The 23,334-nt window shown below is 50.5% G+C and overlaps 2 protein-coding genes across 20 annotated transcripts in view; both read left to right on the forward strand.

Moving 5' to 3' along the window:
• The window catches only part of dpy (fibrillin-like protein dumpy), a 255,844-nt gene that overhangs the window by 157,113 nt on the left and 75,397 nt on the right, over window positions 1–23,334 (forward strand). For 11 of the 19 annotated variants that reach the window (XM_070131759.1, XM_070131777.1, XM_070131778.1 and 8 more), the window contains 10 exons: window positions 737–880; window positions 1,830–1,970; window positions 4,313–4,381; window positions 5,313–5,393; window positions 19,091–19,333; window positions 19,973–20,179; window positions 20,415–20,597; window positions 21,001–21,543; window positions 21,728–21,919; window positions 22,723–22,923. In XM_070131759.1, the coding sequence (XP_069987860.1) occupies window positions 737–880; window positions 1,830–1,970; window positions 4,313–4,381; window positions 5,313–5,393; window positions 19,091–19,333; window positions 19,973–20,179; window positions 20,415–20,597; window positions 21,001–21,543; window positions 21,728–21,919; window positions 22,723–22,923 (2,004 nt within the window). The remainder of the gene's footprint in view (window positions 1–736; window positions 881–1,829; window positions 1,971–4,312; window positions 4,382–5,312; window positions 5,394–19,090; window positions 19,334–19,972; window positions 20,180–20,414; window positions 20,598–21,000; window positions 21,544–21,727; window positions 21,920–22,722; window positions 22,924–23,334) is intronic. The other 8 variants (XM_070131760.1, XM_070131761.1, XM_070131762.1 and 5 more) reach the window with 8 other exon arrangements.
• Window positions 8,452–19,031, forward strand: LOC138864573 (mucin-2-like). Its single transcript, XM_070132371.1, has 14 exons — window positions 8,452–8,494; window positions 8,618–9,397; window positions 9,798–9,912; window positions 10,086–10,333; window positions 10,422–10,608; window positions 11,190–11,317; window positions 11,621–14,761; window positions 14,862–14,994; window positions 15,078–15,374; window positions 15,486–15,781; window positions 16,614–16,857; window positions 17,166–17,333; window positions 17,886–18,610; window positions 18,982–19,031. Exons 1-14 carry the CDS (start codon window positions 8,452–8,454, stop codon window positions 19,029–19,031), a joined length of 6,555 nt encoding a protein of 2,184 aa, XP_069988472.1.

The raw sequence follows: 23,334 nt of genomic DNA on the forward strand, positions 1-23,334 counted from the left end.
ACCAATTGTGTCTCTTACAGGGCAAACTGATATATACATGAAGAGAAATATACCCGTTCCATTTCAGGAAAGAAATACATAACATTTATTAATTTGCAACATGCATCAAACAACAAATAACATAGATTATATATTCACATCCCTGACGAAAAATTACTGATATCTCATTAACAATTTACTCATAGACTGAATGATTAATTTACCAAAGATTAATTGACGGAATATCTACTCACCAATTATTAACTCATATTTTTTGTGTGCATTTAATGGATTGATCTCAAGTCGTTCATTCCCCCCCCAAAACTCAGGATTTTTTTAGTCGTTCCCGTTGAAAAGGAACGTGCAAAAACGGCGGATGGAAAACAAAATTATCCTCCCATTCATGTTTTTTTATATTTTATTTTTCACTTTTTTTTTACTACCTTAAAAGATATGTTTATATGTGTATGAATATATGATTTTAGTTTAGTTATTTTGTGCTGGATATAGAATACGGCTTGGCAATGGAAGCAAGATAGTTGAACTCGAGGATGACCGATATTATTCTTCCTCTCCCATCTAACCCTCATTTCTATATAAATAGATAAAAAAAAAATGAAGAAAGAGACCAAAAAAAAAATGAAGAAAGAGACCCAACAAAATTATCTTGCTTTTATCGAAGTCCGTCCTCCGCTGCCCCGCGCGCCACCGAGCAGGTCTAAACCATTTTGTCTCCCTCGCGCCTTGCAACGCGTAGCAATCGGATGCCGAGACGACTCCGAGTGCCCGACCAACCAGGCGTGCATCAACGAGAAGTGCCTCAACCCCTGCGTGGCTCGCAACCCGTGCAGTGCCAAGGAGGATTGCAAGGTGCAGAACCAGAGGGCCACGTGTGTTGCAGGTGAGTGCGAGGGGCCAGAGGAGGGTATGGGGGAAGGGAAGGGAAGGGAAGGGAGGGAGGGTATGGGGAAGGGAAGGGAGGGGAGGGGAGGGTATGGTAAAGGGAAGGAGGGAGGGAAGGAGGGAAAGCAAAGGTGATGGGAATAGAAGGGTAAAAGGAGGGGAGGGAAGGAGGGTGGGCACACCGAGGGAAACGGAGGGAGGGAGGGTACAGGAGGGAAGAAGGATGTGAACAAATTTACACTATTATCAGGCTTTAAATCAAGACATTTCAACATAGGAAATTGAATTGTTTGAAAAATGTTCACATGCTTCCCCTTCTTTTAAAAGGTGATTTTTTTCTTTCCTTCTTATTACACCTTCCATTTATTTCCCTTTATTTCTTCACTTCAGATCTTATATATTTGTAAATATATATTTTTTTCGAATGGGAATACGTATGTGGTCCTTCTTTTGTTCTTATTATGGTGGTTTTTTGTTATTGTTTTTTTTCCGTTTATCATGTTTTTTTGGTAATGGCATTTTCCTATTTCTCCTCTCTGTCATGTTTTATTTCTCAATTCTTCGCATCGAAAAAAAATGTTTCAAAGGAGAAGAAAAACAATTATATGTTTTTTTCTCCCTTTTGTAAATAAAAAAGCGCTGGTTTTTACCCCGCCAGTTCACCCACAGCTGATTCTAAGACACCCATTCCCCCTCTCGAACACCTTAAGGAACAGTCATTGTACGAAATGATAAAAAGAAGAACGAAAAATTATTGAAGGATATATCTCTCTCTTCCAAACCCCCTTTCCTACTCCTTTTATCCTCCCACACCCATCTCCTATTATCCTCCCTTCTCCCCTTTCCTCCCCCACCCCGCCCACGACCCCCACACCCATCTCCTATTATCCTCCCTTCTCCCCTTTCCCCCCATTTCCTCCCCACCCCGCCCACGACCCCGCCCACAGTCGGCTGTCGCAGCAACACGGACTGCCCCAGCAACGAGGCGTGCGTGAACCGAGCGTGCGTCTCCCCGTGTGAAGTCAGCGACCCTTGCGTGTTCAGCGAGCGATGCGAAGTCAGAGATCACATCCCCTTCTGCATCTCAGGTAGCTCGCCCCTTACCTTACCTCACCTCACCTGCCCATAACCCCCATACCCCCCCTCCGCTCCCCTGTCCCCACGCCCCTATGAGGCATCCGTCCCCATACCGCCACCTCCAGAAATGTTCCCCCTTTTTTTTCATATCCCCCTTTCCTCCTATTCTCTTCCTCTCCCCTTCGTCCGTCCCTGATAGAGAATTCCCCTTCTTATCCCCCTCCTGTTGCCCCCCCCCACCCCCCAACCCCTCCCCCACCCCACGTCCCCGGTAAGACTGACGTAACTGACATGTGTCCTCCTGGCCTGACGCGAGCCTGACGCGAGATTCCCGTGAGACTCTCATTAATTCCGCATATAATCCGAGCGCGATTATAGAGTATTGTTTGCATAACCCGTAATTACTATTAACTCCTCCCTAATTGCCGTAGACGACGTTGCTCAATTAAATGTTTCTTATCGCTGCCACATCAAGGCCAAAGCTTGAAGATGGTGCAGTGAAATCTCCTTTTTTATCGAAAGTAACTGGATATCCGTAATGAAAAAGAAATTTATACACTAACTGATTAACCAGCAAAAAAAAAAAAAAAAAAAATCGCCTACTTTACTCTTAATCGTAATTTCTAATCTCAACTTCTAATCTCAGCTTCCTCTTCTCCCGATGAGATCTTGATCGATGCTAACTCTCCCAGCATCATGAACTTGACTCCTTGCTCTCGTCTCCGCTGAGTCTCTGCCTCTGGGATGTGCATGTGGTTTCTCTCTGGCGTTCTACCTTAGCCTTTTATTTCCTTTTGCTTGCATGCATTTCCTCCTGATGGTAAGTCGCTCTTGAAGCACATTTCCTCGACCTCAATATGTGACGATGACTTAGTGTTCATCCCTTGGAACGACGCCTTGAGCTTTTAGAGATAGTTTTTTTGAACAAGTGATTGTACTGAGACTGATGCTTAAACCTGCTGCGAATTCCGAATCACAGGGAACGAGGGAGTTTTCGACGTCGAGCAGTTGTTGGCTAGTTTTGGCATTTTAAGAGGGCAAAATTCCCAAAATTCTTGTGCATTTGTTGGCTGGATTCCATGATTCTTTGGGCACTTTTTGGCTAGACTTCATCTCTGTGGTTCGCTAGCATTCGCAGTGGGCTCTAGACGACGCGCATATGCAACATAGAATTAACTTCAGGACGCAAGCCTCTGTCCTTTCGCGGAAACGCTGGGTTGCTTAACAGCCCGACGTTTCGACCTTCAAGTCTTCTCTCTGCAACCTCAAATAATGATAGCAAGACAGGATCCATGATTCTGAAGAAGAAAAATGAACGAGTTATCAGTCAGAATCCGTGACAGTTTTAGTTCTGTCACGAGAGACTGTCATGAGAGAGACTTGAAGGAAGGACAGAGGACGCCTGACTTGAGCTGCTTGACGCTTGTGCCGAACAGACTTCGAGTGCCGACGAGACGCGGACTGCCCGTGGAACGAGGCTTGCTTCTCGGGGCACTGTATGAACCCCTGCATCATGACGGAGGCGTGTGGCCTGGGCGCCGACTGCCGCCCGCTGCTGCACCGCCCGCGCTGCTCTTGCCCCCCGGGCTACACGGGCGACCCCAAAGTTCGGTGCACGCCCACCACAACGCCCAAAACGCCCACAGGTAACAGTGCCACCGGCGCTCACACCACCACACCACACAGTAGGATCGCGACAAGGCAGTTACACCTGATAGACTTGGGGATTGATCCTTATTTCCTTTCGAGTTGGAAATAAAACGCTGAAGTCACGAGGGAATAGATATCCACACATTCAAATTCGGAGCAAAACGTAACGTATTTACACAGCCTTTAAAAACCAGCTCTCTCTCCCAATCTACACTCCCATTCCGGAACAGTCATACACACTTGTGAAACTCGACCATATGCGCAGGACTCAAAACTCAGCTTTACAATTTACACTCGCATTCCCCAACAGCAGGCATTCCCTTCTTAGCAGCATTGTAGAGACAGACGACCTCCACGCACCCTTAGACCCAGCAGACCGCAGAAGTAAAGCTTTAGCACTTTGACAGCTTATTAACTGACTTGACTTAAGCCCCTTGATGTCACCCTCGACTGACTTCTCTCCCCTTTTACGATTTTATCTAGACTTCCTACTTTAAGGTTTACTATTACTGTTCTCGATTGATGTCAGGTGATGTATTTTCACTTTTGTTTCTTTTTTTTCGGGAAAAATCAAAAGAGGTTTTGAAATATTGTATTTAGATTTAACTCTATGAACACTTCAGCACACAAAAAATCATGAAATACGTACATACACTTTCCAAAAAGCACACGCATGACGAATCTTGACAATTGGCCATTACAGAATGTAACTGCCAGTCCAACAGTGACTGCCCCGCCCCCTTCACCTGTGACGGTTGTACCTGCAAGCCACGTAAGTACCATTTACGTCCTCTGTCTGTCTGTCTGTCTTCCTAGTTGCATGTCTGTCCAAAAGACATTACTCGTCCGTGTCTTGTTCCTCTGTCTGTTTTATTTCTTTGGTCTGTGTGTGTTTCTATGTGTGTATGATTGAATCTCTTGATCTCTCTGTGTTTGTTTTCTGGTGTTTTCCCTGTGGGACGTATCAACCATTATTAATTTTCTTTCTAATTTTTTTTTATGAAGGTTTGGTCTTCCTTGTTATATATATTTTTTCTAACTCTGATCTTTTCAGTTATTTATAGATGTGTGATTGTGAATATTTCTTAATGGTATTTGGGTGCTAATTTCAGTGGATCTTTATTTCCATGCTAGTATTATTTCTTTTTCAGTTATATAATTTTGGTAAATGGATTTATAATTTTATAATGCAGTAGGATTAACTAAAAAAAAACATATCAGTTATCAATATCATAACACTGGTTTTATTCAATTATTAATTAACTAACATTTCAATTATGTCTTCGTAATAATTTTCAATAACGCATCATTCATATGTAAATATTTTTTTCATAATCTAACGCATTTTCACTCAAAGACCTTACAAATGGCTGTCTTTTTCTGATATAACATTTTTTTTCTTTTTTCTTACAACTTTCTTCTCCTTCGTCATCACCCGGTGTTGCTGGTGGCGCTGCTTCCTCCACAACTTTGTAAGTTGATAACCTCTTGTTTATGAGGTTGTGGGAGAGAATTTTAACAGTCATAATACCATGTTGATTTAGTGCTTTTTGTTTCTTTTCATGAGTTTTATATTTTTTCTGTTTTATATGATAACCCCGTCGCATTTCTTTTGTAATTTGACTTCCCATTTTCGTGCATCTTCCGTTTTCTATTGCATACTAACCGTTTTCGTTCCTTTCTTCCCGTTTTCTTTCATGTAGAAATCTCGGACGCAGTGGGTTGCAATCCCCCTTGCCAAGGCGACGAGGAGTGCGACGAGGCGGAGCTCATCTGCAAGCCAGGTAAGTCGCGACCTCGTCTTGCGTTTGACCCAGGATGACCTGGCGTCGATTTCCACTCAGTCAACCCACCTCGCCCTCATCTGCTGTGAGTAGGAGCCGCCGACGTCGAGACTTCCAAGCAGAAGTTCCTCCCGACGTCTGGGCTTCCATCTCCGGCGGATGAGGGCGTGGCTTGGTTGCTGACGTCATCGTTAGGGCTCATGTATCAGCCATTTGTTTAAATTCCTGTGAACGAATCCTTTAACTGCTACTACTATACTGCTCGCTGTATGTTGGGCATCGGATGGTGTGTGGTTCGGCCTGCTGGTTCCCGCGTGGCTTTCAATGCGCAGAGAATGTGACTAACCGCATCGTGTCAGACCTTAGCGAATGTCATAGTCAACCTAACTAACTGACCCCCCCCCCCTGATCCCCATCCTCGAAAACCATAACCTCCTCAATCCTGAAAGGGGTAACCCTAGGATAACGCGTAGGATTAGGAAGAGGCCGCTGTATTAAAGAGCGAGAGGGTCGGACTGCAGTGTCCTCTCGCCGCATTAACCTAATCCTCGAATGATTAGAGAACAAAATCCAAGCCAGCATCACCAATCGGCTTGGAGCTAACCCCGCATGATGAATGCAACGCTTCGAGGCTGCAGCATGTGCGTGCGTGCGTGCGCTTGTAACCAACAGCTGCCCTGCGTGAGTATTACACACCTGGCTCGCGTGACGTCACGTTGTATCTGGCCGTGTGTGTGTGTGTGTGTGTGTGTGTGTGTGTGTGTGTGTGTGTGTGTGTGTGTGTGTGTGTGTGTGTGTGTGTGTGAGAGAGAGAGAGAGAGAGAGAGATTATAGAAATTGTGACGTCACGAGCTTTGCTGGCACCAAACCGGCAGCTGACAACTGAAGCTTCTTGGGTCTGCGCTGTCAGAACGCAGCTTGCACACTGTCTGTCCTCAAAAAGTGTTCGTGAATGCCGTTGCTTGTGTTGCACTAACCCAACGATCATCTGTGGGAGGATCCATACCATATCTTTGGCTTTTTCATCATTCAGATTTATTCATTCATATCCAAGGGACCAAGATATGGATGGATGCTTTACCTGTGTACCTTGAGTAATTTGATTCACTGGTATACCTGCACCCACGCGGATGACGCATGCGTAAATGTGTAGTTACATGATGTTTGTGCCTTTGTGCTTCCCTGTGCCTGTCTTGCCGTTGCTTGCATTGTCTATAATTCCATTACTTGCATTAGCCATTAAGCCTTAAGTAAAGCTCTCTGTAACAAAGCCTTTTTTTGCACTGACATTTTTCTTGATTGATTTTAATTGTTCTTCGTTGTTGTTCAACGAGCAACTCTGTTTTGTAAGTAGCTTTTAAGTACAGTTCTTCTGTACAGCACTGGCTGTTGACTGTTCTTCCCACCTTTTTTTAAATATGTGCAGCATATTTGTTATTTTTGTTTACATTTCGAACGCCCGCGAAAATTTCCCGACATAAACGCTTCGTCACTCCGCCAATTTCGTGCGGAGTGAGGCCATAATCGAATAATTTTTAGCATGTATGAGTATTGCTTGAGAATGATGAATGCTTTTTCACTTTGTGCAGCATGTAAGCGGCCCAGTATTTCTTTTGATGTATTTTTGTTTTGTTGAGACTAACCTTCCCTGCCTTATCCTTTTTTTTTTTAAGTCTGTGTCTCATTTCCCTCCCTGCCTCCCCCCTTTTTTACGCTCCGGATGATTTAGTCTCCCCTCCCTTTCCCTTTGAGCTGAGGGTCCTTCTCGACTTGAGGTCTACTTTTTATTTATAGATTGTTAGTGTTCTCCTCCCCCTCCCCAGCTCTAGACTCTTTTTTTTTTAAATTCTTAAGTTCTCCCTTCCCGTCCCCTTGTTTTCTATGATCCAGTCTGCTTCGTAATTTCCTCCTCCCGTTTTCTATAAATTCCTGCCTACTAATTTCACCTCCCTTTAAACCATTACTCATGTTTGATTTGTATCATCCATTTACACACTAACACAAAAATAAGTACATATTAACACTGAACATCATATATCATGAACCTGGTGATGTATTATGGAAAAGTAACATTGATTAATAGAGTAACAGTACTGTATATGCATGAAGCTAGACGTATATTTGGACTAGAGTAAAAGTATCGTAGAGGATTCATAACATATTGCATTAATATAGAGCTGATCGTTTTAATGATTGCAATGTGATTTATAATAGAAAGTTTAGGCAAGTTGCTTTTTTTTTTTTTTTTTTTTTTTTTTTTTTTTTTTTGTCAGCTTACAGTAATAGCATTGTCAAATATCCAAGATTATGATTTTGTACCCCAAATATATGACCTATTGCTTAACTGAGAAAAAAAATATTCCATGTCTCTTAAAAGAAAAAAATATATATAATGATAATATATTAGGTAAGATATGTATAAATATGAGAGAAAAACAACTAAGTTTGACCTTTAGGAGTGGACATTTGACAAGAGAATGTGTAAATACGACCAAGAATTTAACGTAGAATTTAACTTTCTGATCAACAAGACATGACTTACTGGTAGACCCCCCCTCTTCCCCGGCTTCTGAGATGAAGGAAATAGAGAAATAATAGACTTTATAATACTTTGAATTAAATCATGCTAGATAGAATAACTTGATAGAGCTGTATAGAAATAGAATCAGCTTCCAATAGTTACTTTAACACCTGTCTAACTGCCCACATTGATACTGTAAATATTAACTTTAGAAACAGAATAATAGCACCATTAATGATAGTTACTAGCCGATAATCTATTTAATAGCTAATAGCAAAGTATTAGACACACCTAGCTGTATGAATGACGAAATGTACAGTATGGCGTCTGTGTTTCGTTGAAATTTTTCTCGATCTGGAAGTTATTGTAGATTAATGATCATATGTTCTCCCCGACTTACCCCCCCCCCCTGTAGTGACGCAAACGACTCTAACACGTTTGTTAACAGTTTGGTAATTAAACGAATATAACGAGGTGTTTCCCCATTTACTGACTTCACGACGCATGTTGCTTAACGCACTCTAATATCCAGGTCCCATGGTTCAGCGCCTTCGTTATGATGGCCGTGTGTACAGTGGATGTTGGAAAGTTGTTTTTTTTATGAGAAAGAAAACGGAGAGACGATTTTTTTACCCTCCACACAACAGAGTCTGACCTCGGGGTTCGCATGCTGACACGGTTGTCGTTGTATTTTTTCTTCCAGCTCTAACCACCAGTTCGTTCACCACTCCTACCACCACCACAGCTACACCCGCCACCACACTCTCTGACGACACCTCCACCATTGCCACCCCGCCCACAGAACAGCCGGGTGTTCCTAGTTTCCCCTCCGTCCGTCCTTCCCCCTCCCCTGCACCCTCCCCTCCTACCCCCCCTGTTGATGGAGTCACGGAAAGCGACCAGTACACTTCTGAGTCCTCCATTCCCTCGGGGGAGACCGGGACGACACTGCCTACCCCGGCTGACCAGGCACGACCCACCGTGCCAGTCGTCGGACCAGAGGTAGAGCTGACCACTGAACACGCTGCCATGAACACGACCTCTTTTGTGTCCGTGCATGTGTCCACAAGTGTGTCCATCTCCGCCACCATGTCCCCTGGGGTTTCACGACCGACCCTCCCGCCGGTGGGAAGTGAGGTCGAGACGGAAGCCCTGGAGGCCATGGAACCTCTCACTGCCGCCCCCGAAACCACCACGCCCTCGGTCGTCACCACCACAGACCACGAGGCGCAGCCGAGCGAGGCCGTGACTGACACCCCGGACAGCGGTCACTTCACGCCGCACTATGGTGACGAACCTTACGATGCCGCCACTGGCCCTGGCACTGACAGACCCTATGGCCCTGGCACTGGCGAGCTATACGGTCCTGGCACTGATAGACCCTATGGTCCTGGCACCTATAGACCCTATGGCCCTGGCACTGACAGACCCTATGGTCCTAGCACTGACAGACCCTATGGTCCTGGCACTGACAGACCCTATGGTCCTGGCACTGACAGACCCTATGGTCCTGGCACTGACAGACCCTATGGTCCTGGCACTGACAGACCCTATGGTCCTGGCACTGACAGACCCTATGGTCCTGGCACTGACAGACCCTATGGTCCTGGCACTGACAGACCCTATGGTCCTGGCACTGACAGACCCTATGGTCCTGGCACTGACAGACCCTATGGTCCTGGCACTGACAGACCCTATGGGCCTGGCACTGACAGACCCTATGGGCCTGGCACTGACAGACCCTATGGGCCTAGCACTGACAGACCCTATGGTCCTGGCACTGACAGACCCTATGGTCCTGGCACTGACAGACCCTATGGGCCTGGCACTGACAGACCCTATGGGCCTGGCACTGACAGACCCTATGGGCCTGGCACTGACAGACCCTATGGTCCTGGCACTGACAGACCCTATGGCCCTGGCACTGACAGACCTACTGGTCCTGGCACTGACGAGCCATATGGCCCTGGCACTGACAGACCCTATGGTCCCGGCACTGTTAGACCCTATGGTCCTGGCACTGACAGACCCTATGGGCCTGGCACTGACAGACCCTATGGTCCTGGCACTGACAGACCCTATGGTCCTGGCACTGACAGACCCTATGGTCCTGGCACTGACAGACCCTATGGTCCTGGCACTGACAGACCCTATGGGCCTGGCACTGACAGACCCTATGGGCCTAGCACTGACAGACCCTATGGTCCTGGCACTGACAGACCTACTGGTCCTGGCACTGACGAGCCATATGGCCTTGGCACTGACAGACCCTATGGTCCTGGCACTGACAGACCCTATGGGCCTAGCACTGACAGACCCTATGGGCCTGGCACTGATGAGCCATATGGGCCTGGCACTGACAGACCCTATGGTCCTGGCACTGACAGACCCTATGGTCCTGGCACTGACAGACCCTATGGTCCTGGCACTGACAGACCCTATGGTCCTGGCACTGACAGACCCTATGGTCCTGGCACTGACAGACCCTATGGTCCTGGCACTGACAGACCCTATGGACCTGGCACTGACAGACCTACTGGTCCTGGCACTGACGAGCCATATGGCCCTGGCACTGACAGACCCTATGGTCCTGGCACTGATGAGCCATATGGTCCTGGCACTGACAGACCCTATGGTCCTGGCACTGACAGACCCTATGGTCCTGGCACTGACAGACCTACTGGTCCTGGCAGTGTCGAGTCATATGGTCCTGGCACTGACAGACCCTATGGTCCTGGCACTGACAGACCTACTGGTCCTGGCACTGACAGACCTACTGGTCCTGGCACTGACAGACCTACTGGTCCTGGCACTGACGAGCCATATGGTCCTGGCACTGACAGACCCTATGGTCCTGGCACTGATAGACCCTATGGTCCTGGCACTGACAGACCCTATGGTCCTGGCACTGACAGACCCTATGGTCCTGGCACTGACAGACCCTATGGTCCTGGCACTGACAGACCCTATGGTCCTGGCACTGACAGACCCTATGGTCCTGGCACTGACAGACCCTATGGTCCTGGCACTGACAGACCCTATGGTCCTGACACTGATGAGCCATATGGTCCTGGCACTGACAGACCTACTGGTCCTGGCACTGACAGACCTACTGGTCCTGGCACTGACAGACCCTATGGTCCTGACACTGACAGACCCTATGGGCCTGGCACTGACAGACCCTATGGTCCTGGCACTGACAGACCCTATGGTCCTGGCACTGACAGACCCTATGGTCCTGGCACTGACAGACCCTATAATCCTGGCACTGACAGACCCTATGGTCCTGGCACTGACAGACCCTATGGTCCTGGCACTGACAGACCTACTGGTCCTGGCTCTGACGAGCCATATGGTCCTGGCACTGACAGACCTACTGGTCCTGGCACTGACAGACCTACTGGTCCTGGCACTGACAGACCTACTGGTCCTGGCACTGACAGACCTACTGGTCCTGGCACTGACAGACCTACTGGTCCTGGCACTGACAGACCTACTGGTCCTGGCACTGACAGACCTACTGGTCCTGGCACTGACAGACCTACTGGTCCTGGCACTGACAGGCCCTATGGTCCTGGCACTGACAGACCCTATGGTCATGGCACTGACAGACCTACTGGTCCTGGCACTGACAGACCCTATGGTCCTGGCACTGACAGACCTACTGGTCCTGGCAATGACAGACCTACTGGTCCTGGCACTGACAGACCTACTGGTCCTGGCACTGACAGACCTACTGGTCCTGGCACTGACAGACCTACTGGTCCTGGCACTGACAGACCTACTGGCCCTGGCACTGACAGACCTACTGGTCCTGGCACTGACACACCTACTGGTCCTGGCACTGACGAGCCATATGGTCCTGGCACTGACAGACCCTATGGTCCTGGCACTGACAGACCTACTGGTCCTGGCACTGACAGACCTACTGGTCCTGGCACTGACAGACCCGATGGTCCTGGCACTGACAGACCCTATGGTCCTGGCACTGACAGACCTACTGGTCCTGGCACTGACAGACCCACTGGTCCTGGCACTGACAGACCCTATGGTCCTGGCACTGACAGACCTACTGGTCCTGGCACTGACAGACCTACTGGTCCTGGCACTGACAGGCCCTATGGTCCTGGCACTGACAGACCCTATGGTCCTGGCACTGACAGACCCTATGGTCCTGGCACTGACAGACCCTATGGCCCTGGCACAGACACACCTACTGGTCCTGGCTCTGACAGACCTACTGGTCTTGGCACTGACACACCTACTGGTCCTGGCACTGACGAGCCATATGGTCCTGGCACTGACAGACCCTATGGTCCTGGCACTGACAGACCCTATGGTCCTGGCACTGACAGACCCTATGGTCCTGGCACTGACAGACCTACTGGTCTTGGCACTGACACACCTACTGGTCCTGGCACTGACAGACCCTATGGTCCTGGCACTGACAGACCCTATGGGCCTGGCACTGACAGACCCTATGGTCCTGGCACTGACAGACCCTATGGTGCTGGCACTGACAGACCCTATGGTCCTGGCACTGACAGACCCTATGGTCCTGGCACTGACAGACCCTATGGTCCTGGCACTGACAGACCCTATGGTCCTGGCACTGACAGACCCTATGGTCCTGGCACTGACAGACCCTATGGTCCTGGCACTGACAGACCCTATGGTCCTGGCACTGACAGACCCTATGGTCCTGGCACTGACAGACCCTATGGTCCTGGCACTGACAGACCCTATGGTCCTGACACTGACAGACCTACTGGTCCTGGCACTGACAGACCTACTGGTCCTGGCACTGACAGACCCTATGGTCCTGGCACTGACAGACCTACTGGTCCTGGCACTGACAGACCTACTGGTCCTGGCACTGACAGACCTACTGGTCCTAGCACTGACAGACCCTATGGTCCTGGCACTGACAGACCCTATGGTCCTGGCACTGACAGACCCTATGGTCCTGGCACTGACAGACCCTATGGTCCTGGCACTGACAGACCCTATGGTCCTGGCACTGACAGACCCTATGGTCCTGGCACTGACAGACCCTATGGTCATGGCACTGACAGACCCAATGGTCCTGGCACTGACGAGCCATATGGTCCTGGCACTGACAGACCCTATGGTCCTGGCACTGACGAGCCATATGGTCCTGGCACTGACAGACCCTATGGTCCTGGCACTGACAGACCCTATGGTCCTGGTACTGACAGACCCTATGGTCCTGGCACTGACAGACCCTATGGTCCTGGCACTGACGAGCCATATGGTCCTGGCACTGATGAGCCATATGGTCCTGGCACTGACAGACCTACTGGTCCTGGCACTGACAGACCTACTGGTCCTGGCACTGACAGACCCTATGGGCCTGGCACTGACAGACCTACTGGTCCTGGCACTGACAGACCTACTGGTCCTGGCACTGACAGACCTGCTGGTCCTGGCACTGACATACCCGATGGTCCTGGCACTGACAGACCCTATGGGCCTGGCACTGACAGACCTACTGGTCCTGGCACTGACAGACCCACTGGTCCTGGCACTGACAGACCCTATGGTCCTGGCACTGACAGACCCTATGGTCCTGGCACTGACAGACCCTATGGTCCTGGCACTGCCACACCTACTGGTCCTGGCACTGATAGACCCTATGGTCCTGGCACTGTCGAGCCATATGGTCCTGGCACTGACAGACCCTATGGTCCTGGCACTGACAGACCCTATGGTCCTGGCACTGACAGACCCTATGGTCCTGGCACTGACAGACCCTATGGTCCTGGCACTGACAGACCCTATGGTCCTGGCACTGACAGACCCTATGGTCCTGACACTGACAGACCCTATGGTCCTGGCACTGACGAGTCATATGGTCCTGGCACTGATAGACCCTATGGTCCTGGCACTGACAGACCTACTGGTCTTGGCACTGACGAGCCATATGGTCCTGGCACTGACGAGCCATATGGTCCTGGCACTGACAGACCTACTGGTCCTGGCACTGACGAGCCATATGGTCCTGGCACTGACAGACCCTATGGTCCTGGCACTGACAGACCCTATGGTCCTGGCACTGACAGACCCTATGGTCCTGGCACTGACAGACCTACTGGTCCTGGCACTGACGAGCCATATGGTCCTGGCACTGTTAGACCCTATGGTCCTGGCACTGACAGACCTGCTGGTCCTGGAACTGACAGACCTGCTGGTCCTGGAACTGACAGACCTGCTGGTCCTGGCACTGACAGACCCTATGGTCCTGGCACTGACAGACCCTATGGTCCTGGCACTGACAGACCCTATGGTCCTGGCACTGACAGACCCTATGGTCCTGGCACTGACAGACCCTATGGTCCTGGCACTGACAGACCCTATGGTCCTGGCACTGACAGACCCTATGGTCCTGGCACTTACAGACCCTATGGTCCTGGCACTGACGAGCCATATGGTCCTGGCACTGATAGACCCTATGGTCCTGGCACTGACAGACCTACTGGTCCTGGCACTGACAGACCTACTGGTCCTGGCACTGACAGACCCTATGGTCCTGGCACTGACAGACCTACTGGTCCTGGCACTGACAGACCTACTGGTCCTGGCACTGACAGACCTACTGGTCCTGGCACTGACAGACCTACTGGTCCTGGCACCGACAGACCTACTGGTCCTGGCACTGACAGACCTTATGGTCCTGGCACTGACAGACCTACTGGTCCTGGCACTGACAGACCCTATGGTCCTGGCACTGACAGACCTACTGGTCCTGGCACTGACAGACCTACTGGTCCTGGCACTGACAGACCTACTGGTCCTGGCACTGACAGACCTACTGGTCCTGGCACTGACAGACCTACTGGTCCTGGCACTGACAGACCTACTGGTCCTGGCACTGACAGACCTACTGGCCCTGGCACTGACAGACCCTACGGTCCTGGCACTGACAGACCTACTGGTCCTGGCACTGACAGACCTACTGGTCCTGGCACTGACAGACCCTACGGTCCTGGCACTGACAAACCTACCGGTCCTGGCACTGACAAACCTACTGGTCCTGGCACTGACAGACCTTATGGTCTTGTCACTGACAGACCCTATGGTCCTGGCACTGACAGACCTACTGGTCTTGGCACTGATAAACCTACTGGTCCTGGCACTGACAGACCTACTGGCCCTGGCACTGACACACCTACTGGTCCTGGCACTGACAGACCTACTGGTCCTGGCACTGACAGACCTATTGGTCCTGGCACTGATAGACCTACTGGTCCTGGCACTGACAGACCCTATGGTCCAGGTACTGACAGACCTACTGGTCCTGGCACTGACAGACCTACTGGTCCTGGCACTGACAGACCTACCGGTCCTGGCACTGACAAGCCATATGTTTCTGGCACTGACAAACCTACCGGTCCTGGCACTGACAGACCCTATGGGCCTGGCACTGACAGACCCTATGGGCCTGGCACTGACAGACCCTATGGTCCTGGCACTGACAGACCCTATGGTCCTGGCACTGACAGACCCTATGGTCCTGGCACTGACAAACCCTATGGTCCTGGCACTGACAGACCCTATGGTCCTGGCACTGACAGACCCTATGGGCCTGGCACTGACATACCCTATGGTCCTGGCACTGACAGACCATCTGGCCCTGGCACTGACGAGCCATATGGTTCTGGCACTGACAGACCCTATGGTCCAGGCACTGACATACCCTATGGTCCTGGCACTGACAGACCCTATGGTCCTGGCACTGACAGACCCTATGGTCCTGGCACTGACAGACCCTATGGTCCTGACACCGACGAGCCATATGGTCCTGGCACTGACAGACCTACTGGTCCTGGCACTGACAGACCTACTGGTCCTGGCACTGACAGCCCTACTGGTCCTGGCACTGACAGACCTACTGGTCCTGGCACTGACAGACCTACTGGCCCTGGCACTGACAGACCTACTGGTCCTGGCACTGACAAGCCATATGGTCCTGGCACTGACAGACCTACTGGTCCTGGCACTGACAGACCTACTGGTCCTGGCACTGACAGACCTACTGGTCCTGGCACTGACAGACCTACTGGTCCTGGCACTGACAGACCTACTGGTCCTGGCACTGACAGACCTACTGGTCCTGGCACTGACAGACCTACTGGTCCTGGCACTGACAGACCTACCGGTCCTGGCACTGACAAGCCATATGGTCCTGGCACTAACAGACCTACTGGTCCTGGCACTGACAGACCTACTGGTCCTGGCACTGACAAGCCATATGGTCCTGGCACTGACAGACCTACTGGTCCTGGCACTGACAGACCCGATGGTCCTGGCACTGACAGCCCCTATGGTCCTGGCACTGACAGACCCTATGGTCCTGGCACTGACAGACCCGATGGTCCTGGCACTGACAGACCCTATGGTCCTGGCACCGACAGACCCTATGGTCCTGGCACCGACAGACCCGATGGTCCTGGCACTGACAGACCCTATGGTCCTGGCACTGACAGACCTACTGGTCCTGGCACTGACAGACCTACTGGTCCTGGCACTGACAGACCTACTGGTCCTGGCACTGACAGACCCTATGGTCCTGGTACTGACAGACCTACTGGTCCTGGCACTGACAGACCCAATGGTCCTGGCACTGACAGACCTACTGGTCCTGGCACTGTCACACCTACTGGTCCTGGCACTGACAGACCTACTGGTCCTGGCACTGACAGACCCACTGGCCCTAGCACTGGCAGACCTACTGGTCCTGGCACTGACAGACCCACTGGTCCTGGCACAGCCAGACCTACTAGCCCTGGTACTGACAGAATTACTGGTCCTGGCACTGACAGACCTGCTGGTCTTGGCACTGACAGACCTACTGGTCATGGCACTGACAGACCCTATGGTCATGGCACTGACAGACCTACTGGTCCTGGCAATGACAGACCTGCTGGTCCTGGCACTGACAGACCTTATGGTCCTGGCACTGACAGACCCTATGGTCCTGGCACTGACAGACCCTATGGTCCTGGCACTGACAGACCCTATGGTCCTGGCACTGACAGACCCTATGGTCCTGGCACTGACAGACCCTATGGTCCTGGCACTGACAGACCCTATGGTCCTGGCACTGACAGACCCTATGGTCCTGGCACTGACAGACCCTATGGTCCTGGCACTGACAGACCCTATGGTCCTGGCACTGACAGACCCTATGGTCCTGGCACTGACAGACCCTATGGTCCTGGCACTGACAGACCCTATGGTCCTGGCACTGACAGACCCTATGGTCCTGGCACTGACAGACCCTATGGTCCTGGCTCTGACGAGCCATATGGTCCTGGCACTGACAGACCAACTGGTCCTGGCTCTGACGAGCCATATGGTCCTGGCACTGACAGACCAACTGGTCCTGGCTCTGACGAGCCATATGGTCCTGGCACTGACAGACCCTATGGTCCTGGCACTGACAGACCCTATGGTCCTGGCACTGACAGACCCTATGGTCCTGGCACTGACAGACCCTATGGTCCTGGCACTGACAGACCCTATGGTCCTGGCACTGACAGACCCTATGGTCCTGGCACTGACAGACCCTATGGTCCTGGCACTGACAGACCCTATGGTCCTGGCACTGACAGACCCTATGGTCCTGGCACTGACAGACCCTATGGTCCTGGCACTGACAGACCCTATGGTCCTGGCACTGACAGACCCTATGGTCCTGGCACTGACAGACCCTATGGTCCTGGCACTGACAGACCCTATGGGCCTGGCACTGACAGACCCTATGGTCCTGGCACTGACAGACCCTATGGTCCTGGCACTGACAGACCCTATGGTCCTGGCACTGACAGACCCTATGGTCCTGGCACTGACAGACCCTATGGTCCTGGCACTGACAGACCTACTGGTCCTGGCACTGACAGACCCTATGGTCCTGGCACTGACAGACCCTATGGTCCTGGCACTGACAGACCCTATGGTCCTGGCACTGACAGACCCTATGGTCCTGGCACTGACAGACCCTATGGTCCTGGCTCTGACGAGCCATATGGTCCTGGCACTGACAGACCAACTGGTCCTGGCTCTGACGAGCCATATGGTCCTGGCACTGACAGACCTGAGGGCCCTGTGCACACGCCTGTGTACGATGACTTTCCCACCGATGTAACTGGAGGGACATTTGACGGCATTATCACCCCGGGTCCATTTATCAATTTCCCGACTGCCACCGAAGTGCCCACAACGACGGTGGTTGCTGACCGATTTGATGACGACGGGACCCTGCCTCCTGGGATAACCGGAGTAACCGCAGGACTCCCATTCGGCGATGATGACGGCGGCAGCTTCTTTGGGGGCGTTGGTGGGACTACTGGATCGCCCGTTGCAACAGTGGTTTCATCCACGGAGAATGATACTTCCATGTCCCTTCATATCCCCCTTGTGACCTTTATCCCTGCCCTTATCATGCCCTTCCTTGTCACCAAGTTACCTCCAGGTTCTGCAGGAAGTCCCACCTGCAAGGACAATTATAACTGCAAGGACACCCAGCTGTGTTACGGCGGGGTGTGTGTGGACGGTTGTTCTGTATCCAAGTGTGGGTACAAGGCTCAGTGCCACACCGTGCATCACATCCCCATGTGTACCTGTGTACCTGGTCATCGTGGTAACCCCCTGACGGAGTGCCTTCCAAAGACAGGTACTAGGCATGGTCTCACACAAGAGAGAGAGCCGAACCAGGAGTTTTGTCAAACAAGTAGAACGTTGAGAACATATGAAAACATTTTTTAACTGTTTATGGAGGTCGTTTCTCTACCACTAACTCTCGTATATTTTTCGTATTTCTTTATTTTTTCCGTTTTCCGTTTTCCGATTTCCACTTTTGTTTCTGCATGCGTATGTGTGAATGACTTAGAATTAGGAATGTTCTTTTATTTCAGCTGCATCAAGCTTTTTCGATTTTTTGTAGAAATGAATACCAATTGCAAACGACGTTCTTCTAGTACTGTAGCGTAGATATTGATCACCGTTTTCTGATGTACTGTATTTCCATATGCATTTCGACCACAGTCTATATTGCACAGCGTAAGTATGACTCAGCAGTGACCATTGCCATTTAGCACATTCTTCTGACAGACACCAAAGAAACATGACCTAAGCCTTTCCCCCCCGCCCCCAGCACCTGCCACACCCCGCCCTCCTACACCCACACCTCGGCCCCCTAGCGTCCCACCGAGCGCTCAGTGCGTGAGAGACTCCGACTGCTCTTTCGCGGAGAGCTGTCGAGGTGGCTCTTGCGTTGACCCATGCGCGGTTGGCGCCCCGTGTGGACTCAACGCCGTGTGCGCTGTGACGCTACACCGCCCCATTTGCTCCTGTCCCGCGGGGTACACGGGTAACCCCCGCCAAGAGTGCCTCAAAGGTACTCCCAGCTCTTACCTTTAACTGCATAAGTATATGAGTGTGTGTGCGTGTGCGGGCGTTTGTGTGTGTGTGTGTGTGTGTGTGTGCGTGTGCGTGCGGGCATGCGTCTGTGTCTGTGTGTGTGTGCGCTTAAAAGTTTTCTGCCAAAGAGATTATGCCAAAGTTTCACAGTTCCCGCGACCAAACACGAACCATGACCGTAGTAACGAGGAAAATTTCCTTCGTTGTTGCATTTCATTGCACGTTTTGTTTTCTTTTTGCTCGAGCTTGAGTACTGTAAAAGTTGGGAAAAAACGTATGCATTTTGTATCAGCCAATTTTGCTTCATTTACACGTAAGCTTTTTTGTGGATTTTGTACATTATTGATTGTTTGTAGACTTTGTTGTACCTGTCTTTGCTGTATGTGTGTAAATGTAGCAAATTCTTTATCAATGACATATTGGCATCTGTATGTGTACGTGCATGCATGTGTGACGTATCGAGTATTTTGAGCGTATATTTAGTTGTTGATTTTGTTGACGATATGACATCCGGCGGCCCCGAAACCCGAGAAGACACCTCGTCATAGGGCTTCGGGGCTCCCTGAGGTAAGTGCCAATGACCTTAGACTGACCTTCTTCCCTCTCTTGACCTTAGCACCAACCGTCCCTCCCGGATGCACTTCAGACTTCGATTGTGTCGAGACCAAAGTTTGCTATAATCGGGACTGCAAGGACCCGTGCGGCCTTGCCAATCCTTGTGCGGCCAAGGCCACTTGCACTACAGTCTCGCATCGACCCGTGTGCACCTGCAATCCGGGTTACTCGGGAAATCCTTATGTTTTCTGCGGAGTTGACAATATATGTAAGACGTTGCTTCTTGCTTCTTGTTAATCCTGTCATCAGTATACTCTCGTGTGTCCTCATACTTAGTACCTGCATGCTTACACCCTCCATTTTGATGGATTCATTGTCGTATACTCACTAATTTATCTAATTTTATTTGCACATATCATGATACATTTGGCAATATTAATCGAGAGGGGCAACCTCGGTAACATAACATTGGGAGAATCCCAAATTAACCTAACCCCTCTCAGTTACGGGATGCCGTGGCGATGGTGACTGCCCCTCAACACAAGCTTGTATTAACAACGAATGTCGGTACCCCTGCGAGGATGACCCCTGTGGAGTAAATGCTGAGTGCATCAACAGTGAGCATAGTGCCCAATGCAGGTGCCGCAACGGCTTCCAGGGTGATCCGCTTAAAGGATGCACTCCCGGTAAGTTAGTTACCCCGACAGGAACAGAAAGTAACCATTTTCTGTTATCCAGGTTTTCTACACTATTTAGGGATAACTTAAAAAATGTTGACCATTTCTACCTCTGTTTTGTTTACTCAGAAGTAGAAATCTAAAGAATCTCTTTTTTGTTGAATCTTATATACTACACATTAGCTTAACAACTTAGTAACGAAATCATCTTAACAACGTATGTATTATTGGTAGAATTCGGCCCAAAATAGATTTGGTTGGTTTAGTAAACACTAATGAAATGAAGCAGATACTAATAAGTACACGTGTGTTGCAATATTTTATATTAGGTAACATATGCATATAATGATAGTAACCTGTGTGCCTTCTTGCCTGTCTGACTGACTTGACTGCGCTGCGGTGACCGACACAGTGGGTTGCTTCACCCCTGACGATTGCCCCTTGACGGAGGAGTGCTACAGCGGGCAGTGCGTGAGCCCGTGCCGGCCCGCCAGCAACCCCTGCCCTCAGTCCGCGACTTGCCTTGCCCTCAACCACGCCGCCACGTGCATGTGCCCTCCCGGCCACACGGGAATCCCCCTGCAGGGCTGCTCACCTCTCCCTCTCTGCGGCTTCAACTCCGATTGCCCTCTCGACAAGGCCTGCATTGAGCGGGTGTGCACTGACCCTTGTGAGGCCGCCCCGTGCCCACTGGGGTCTGTGTGCACCGTGGAGACTCACAGACCAGTTTGCCTGTGTCCCCCCGGGTTCACAGGAGACCCCAGAGTGGGATGCAGCCGCAGCGGGTGTGAGGGCGACTCGGATTGCCCCGCTGGGAGAGTGTGCCGTGGCGGACGGTGTGTGGACCCGTGCACGGACTGCGGGCAGGGGGCGTTGTGCCAGTTGTCTGGCTCCACGGCTCTCTGCCTCTGCCCCGAGGGCTTCACAGGAAACCCAAGTGTTGCTTGCAGCCCAAGTAAGACCTGCTTCTAATGCTATCTGTTTCACAAACCATAATTTCATGACATTTAAACTCTAGCTTTGTAGCTTCATTTTCTAGCTCTGCGCTGCCTTTGAGCGGCATGACTGCCTCAGTATTCCTTGCCTTACTGTCTGACTACTCCCTGACCCTCGTCAACCCACCTGACTCTGACCCTCAGTCCCCGGCTACTGCTCCTCGGACATCGAGTGCCAGCTTCAGGAGGCGTGTGTGCGGGGGGAGTGCCGCGACCCCTGCACTACAGTGCCTCCGCCGTGTGGCGTGGGGGCTCGCTGCCGCGTCATAAACCACCGCACCATCTGCCAGTGCCCAGACGGGTACGAGGGAGACCCCCGCGACCTGTGCTCCCCAGGTAACCCTCCCTCTTCTGCCTGTGCACCCCCACCGTGTTTACTCGGCGCCTCCCTTCCCCTCCTTCCCTCATGGGTTGGCTCCGGGCACGTGCGGCTTCGCATGACCTCTGACCTCGACTACGCTGCTCTCGTGTGCCGCGAAAAACCGCCCACTCTCCGGCGGCGCCTCCGGGCACACAACTCTCTAACTTTCACTCAGCACTAACAACAAAATTTTACTGCATGACGAAAAAAAAAGAAATTTGTCCCGCGAATCGCCGCATGGTCTCCGTTTTCTGTGCACGATTTTTTCTTTTCAGGTAATTTCACGTTGGTTGCAAAGTCGGTTCTTGGCGTTTTCTTTGTGATATGGTTCTCGGTTTTCATTGTCTTCCTTTCTTTTATAAGGAGTAAAGATGTTTACACAAGTGAATGCATTTCACTCAAAATATTTCTCCACATGATTTAGTAAACCAAAAACACTATAGTCTCCCCTTTAAAAACACAACACATCTAAACTTTCCAGAAACTTTCCGACAGACTTGACGTTTTCATAGACTGTTTCTGTTGACTTCTTATTTATAAAGCTTGACCATGAATCCGTCTTTAAATATCCATTTTCCTTTCACATGAAAAAACGAACTTCGCATCGAGAGAGAAAAAAAAAACAATCTTCTCTCGTCCTCGAAAGCACTGAAGACTTTCATTGAGGTTTCGACCATTCAAAAATTCCTCCTTGAAGTGGTCGCCCTTCGGTGCCACGCAAGCGTCTTCTCCCGTGGCCCTGTTAATGACACAACCCCCCGTTCTCTTCCCCCCCTAGCGAGCACTCCGCAGCCGGGATGTCAGTACAACAGGGACTGCCCCTCCAACAGGGCGTGCGACCGGCTCTCGCGCAGGTGCATCGACCCCTGCGACGAGGACACCTGCGCCCCCACGGCCTTCTGCCAGGCCATCGACCACCAGCCCAGGTGCGAGTGCCCGGCGGGGTACAGCGGCAACCCTTACATCGAGTGCGCCATCCGTGAGTACCCGCGGCGGCGTGGTCTGCCCTTGTGACGTCATCTTTTTTTTGTTTGTTTTTGTTGGCGTGTCTCTGTCTTGGGCTTATTAACGGGCAAGCAGGGTAGATTTTGTTTACCTTTTTTGCTGAGCTAAAGTTAGGTGGTGATTATGATGGCCATTCCGGGATTTGGTTAACATAGGGGTTTACATTCGGTGTTACTTATGTGTATGTATATATATATATATATATATATATATATATATATATATATATATATATATATATATATATATATATATATATATATACATATAATAGAAATATATATATACATATATATATATATATATACATATACTAAAAATATATATATATATATATATATATATATATATATATATATATATATATATATATATATATATATAT

This window comes from Penaeus vannamei, chromosome 17 (genome assembly GCF_042767895.1).
Source record: "Penaeus vannamei isolate JL-2024 chromosome 17, ASM4276789v1, whole genome shotgun sequence".
Classification (NCBI taxonomy): Eukaryota; Metazoa; Arthropoda; class Malacostraca; order Decapoda; family Penaeidae; genus Penaeus; species Penaeus vannamei.

Bases quoted from the DNA above. Each gene is read 5' to 3' on its own strand.
- LOC138864573 (XM_070132371.1), top strand. From the start codon at position 8,452: ATGGTTCAGCGCCTTCGTTATGATGGCCGTGTGTACAGTGGAT. The intron at 10,334-10,421 runs GTCCTGGCACTG...TGGCACTGACAG, and splicing joins TGGCACTGACAGACCCTATG to ACCCTATGGACCTGGCACTG. The intron at 18,611-18,981 runs GTACTAGGCATG...TTTCGACCACAG, and splicing joins GGAGTGCCTTCCAAAGACAG to TCTATATTGCACAGCGTAAG.